Genomic DNA, 3,919 nt, shown 5'->3' with positions numbered 1-3,919 from the left:
TGTATGTATGTACTTAATCATTTCAATCCATTCCGGCGCACAATACTAAATAGAGACGAAATTCAATTTTAATTTCAACTGACTCACCATTTCTTTATCCTCTTGACTGCGCGGCCAAAGTGTTAGATTTATGAGTATTTCACCCATTTGTCGCTCTGGGTGATTTATGTCATGCAATGGCAGACTGACATCTTCTGCTTTACCCAATTCCAGTTGGGTTAAATCGATTTGCGCTGAACCCATAAAATCATCCTGCAATCCCCAATCGTAATCGAATACCTGCAGAGTTTTAGAATGACAAATTGAATTGATAATTAAAGTGATAATAATTTGAGTGAGATTTATTAGCATGACAGCGTGAATTATGGTTGGTGTTAGTGTATACCTAGGCAGATTAATTTGATGTGATAATATTTCTAGTTAAATGTACATTTGTTAATGGCTTTATCAAAAATGCAACCAAATATCAGAAATTCCAAATTGTGATAAATTCAGGTAAATGGTGTAAACTGCAAGCATTTACATCTACATGGAGCTCCTGATTTCTTTTTATACCTTTTATGAGCATGAAATGGTATTATAACTTTGGTCCGATGTTTGTAAGTACCAGAAAAAGAAGAGATAGACCCATTAAAATGTATACTCTAATGATCAGAACGGCGAGCTGATTCGATTTAGCCATGTCCGTCTGTCCGTCTGTCTGTCTGTCCGTCTGTTTGTATGTAATCTAGTCTCTCAGTTTTCGAGATATCCAGATCAAATTTGGTAGGTGGGTGTATTTTTATAATGTATTAATCATTTGTCGGAACCAGAAGAATCGGACCACTATAACATATAGCTCCGATACAACTGATTGTTCAGATATACAATTTTTCGTTATAACTTCTCCATTTATGCAGCTAGGAACATGAAATTTTGCAATACTTCGACCCATTATAACAGAAAACTTAGAGTGAAAATTGCAAAGATCGGGTCACTATAACCTATAGCTCTCATACAGCTGATTGTTCAGATATAAGATTTTTCGTTATAACTCCTCCATCTATGCAGCTAGAAACATGAAATTTCGCACTATTTTCACTCATTATCAAAAGAAAGTTTACAGTAAAATTAACAAAGATCGGGTCACTATAACCCGTTTATTGTCCCCATACAACTGATTGTTCAGATATGGGGTTTTACTGTAAAACTCCTTTATTTGGACAGCTAAAACCGATAAATTTCGTAAGCTATTTTTTAAATAATAATACAAAGTCTACAGAGAAAATCGTCAAAATATATGCTGTATAATCTTAATCTCCTATAGCACTGATTGTTCAGATACCAGTTTTTGCGATAAATGTATCTTCTTTATGTTGGAAGCTAAACCCATTAAATTGTGTTACCAGTTTACATACCGATCACGCAGCAGTGAAAATCACTAAGATTAGTGCTATATAAGGTATATCCTCGATACCTCTGATTGTTTAGATATGATTTTTTATATATGTATCTCCTCTATCTATGCCTGCTGTGAATATATAAATTTATTCAAATGCAGTAATCTGTTAAAGAAAAATTTTCAGATGCTCATGAAAGATATGAAGCCTTCGGCATAGCCGAAGACAGCGCTGCTCTTACTTGTATCAAATTAATTTTGTTTTATTGAAGTTTTTTTCAAATCCTGGTAGCCTCAAAAAAATTTATAAATTTTCACGCTTGTCTTTATTTTGTTCGTAGGACCAAATAAAGTGGCCCCTATACCTACCAAATTTAGATGTTAAAGTTTTTAGGACCACCACTAAATTCTAGGCAACCTTTAGTCCTCTGAGCTCAAATTATCGTACCAGAATTCAAAAGTATTACCCAAAGCATAATCATTGGGGGTTTTTTGCCTTGATACTGACTATATAAAATACATAATTATTTTTCTTAAAATTAAAAACACTCACCTTCACATTAATGGGCAGAAAGGGATCTTCGATGGGCACAATGAACACTTCATCCCACACCGGATTCAGGTCCCGATGAATGGTGCGCGATTTATGCAGCAGTCGACCGCCAACTTTGAATTTTACATAAGGATCACTAAGTCCTGCATAAACGGTTGGAAACAAAAGAGTAAAAGTGTGTATGTAATTAGATTTGGGATTAAGAAAAAACGCTGAAAATGAAGCGCTTACGACAAGACCTAAGCAAACAAATTGGATTATATTAAAATATGCTGGAATTTTCAAACAAAATTATTTATGCACGAGTGTGTGTGTGTGTGTGTGTCTGTGTGTAACTCACCATTCTTGTCCATGGCCATCAAATCGCTGCCGCTCTTCAGATGTATGCGCAACTGAAAGAAGACGTACTGTCGTAATTGTGCTTCCTTTTTGCGGCGCAACTCTTCCGCCTGGCAAATGAGAATGTTAGTAGTGTACACGTTTGGCATTAGTAAAGAGACACGGTGGCGAAAGATATACAAATGAAATTAGTTAAGCTAAAGTAGTGACAATCAGCCGAAATGAAAAGGTTTGAGGTGGCGAGTGTCTCGGAAATGCAAAACAGATTAAATATGCATTGGTGCCAGCAATGCAGTTGCAGAATTATTTAGAAAATAAGAACGAAAGCGGATAGAAAGTAGACCGAAAATGTGATAAAAAGTGGGTGTATGAGCGTAATTTAAATAAGAAGGAGAGATAAAAAGTGTGGATGTAAATTATTTAGATAAAGTATTGGTGTGATAAGGCATGAAACTATAAGCTGCAGAATCTATGCTATCATATTAGTTATATTATTTATATATGAGTAGGAAAAATATATTCTTTCAGTGCAGTTTTTGTTTATCCAGCTGCTAAACAAATGCAAACGTGGCTACATGCGTATATGACTTAAACAACAACATTGTCAAGAAACTATGTAGTAAGAATATAACATCAACGCTTATTATTCTATCATTTAGGATTCTCAGATGAAAATAGCCAGCGGTTCTTCATCCATCGACGAAGCAAACAAACTCTTTTGTTCTCTCGGCTATTTCAACCGCTACATATTAAAAGCGTTTTTCTTAATAAAGAGGAGACTTTGAACTTCAAAATTATTTCAGATATTTAAATTAAATTTGTTTAAAAAAATCATCATTCATGAATTTTAAGCTAGAGAAATTTTGAGACTTAGGTACCCTAAGGCTAAGTGGCCCACTGTGGTACCATGGGAGCAATTGAATTTAGTGCTTTCCTTTCTTAAAATTAAATCCCCTATAAAACCTACCCGGTCAGCAATGAAATCTAAATACATACTAGGGTGGTTCTTAAAATATAAACTTATTGTTATTTTTTTTAAGAACATAGTTCTTATATTGGGTATGGACTCGAGCCCATGTCAAGTTTCAGCTCCTGGCTCCATATAGTCGTAGCACTGTGCAGCGTTAAGAGATTTAATATCAACACTATTGATTTGAGCAGATTGTGTTAAGCCGTTACGAAACCTTATCCTTCATTGCAATTGGTTCTGCCCGAAAACACTGCAGAGGCCGGGTAGAATAAAACAGTAGCTTACTTCGAGCTCAGTCGAGTGAAACCTACTTTTTTTAGCCAGAGACTATTTGCATATATAGCCGTTGACTATGAATTTAAGTTTGTGACGTCCTTGCATTTTTTTTTATCTATGGATAATTCGTTTCGTGCGCGATGCTAGCTCTTCGCTTTGGTCGCCGCTCCAATATGTTTTGACCCTTAGGCGGTTACGGTTGAAAGCATATCAGTTTATCATATTTCTGGTAGGAACTTCTAAACTATTTCTAGGGTTTTACTAGAAGAGCAAGTTAAAGCCCCGGGAAAGTAAAATAATTAAGTTTCACACGCGCTCCATTTCTCTTGTAAATGAAAATTAGCCTTCAGTTACAAACTAAAAAAAATTAATTTAAACACACTGGGAAAATGAAATATTCGAA

At 35.1% G+C, this 3,919-nt stretch overlaps 1 protein-coding gene across 1 annotated transcript; it reads right to left on the bottom strand.

Moving 5' to 3' along the window:
• Positions 1 to 87: 87 nt before the first annotated feature.
• Positions 88 to 2,502, bottom strand: LOC108353955 (multiple C2 and transmembrane domain-containing protein 1-like; the record flags this gene model as incomplete). Its single annotated transcript, XM_017605145.1, has 3 exons — positions 2,272 to 2,502; positions 1,932 to 2,074; positions 88 to 279 (listed from the first exon to the last, which is right to left on the bottom strand). Coding segments are annotated over exons 1-3 (483 nt in total), but the record flags the coding sequence as incomplete, so codon positions are not given.
• Positions 2,503 to 3,919: the final 1,417 nt, after the last annotated feature.

Source organism: Rhagoletis zephyria, unplaced genomic scaffold (assembly GCF_001687245.7).
Source record: "Rhagoletis zephyria isolate East Lansing unplaced genomic scaffold, Rhagoletis_zephyria_1.1 Rzeph_scaffold_32479, whole genome shotgun sequence".
NCBI classification, from domain to species: domain Eukaryota; kingdom Metazoa; phylum Arthropoda; class Insecta; order Diptera; family Tephritidae; genus Rhagoletis; species Rhagoletis zephyria.
Note: the sequence above shows the minus strand (reverse complement) of the source record. Positions and strands in the feature narration are given on the sequence as shown.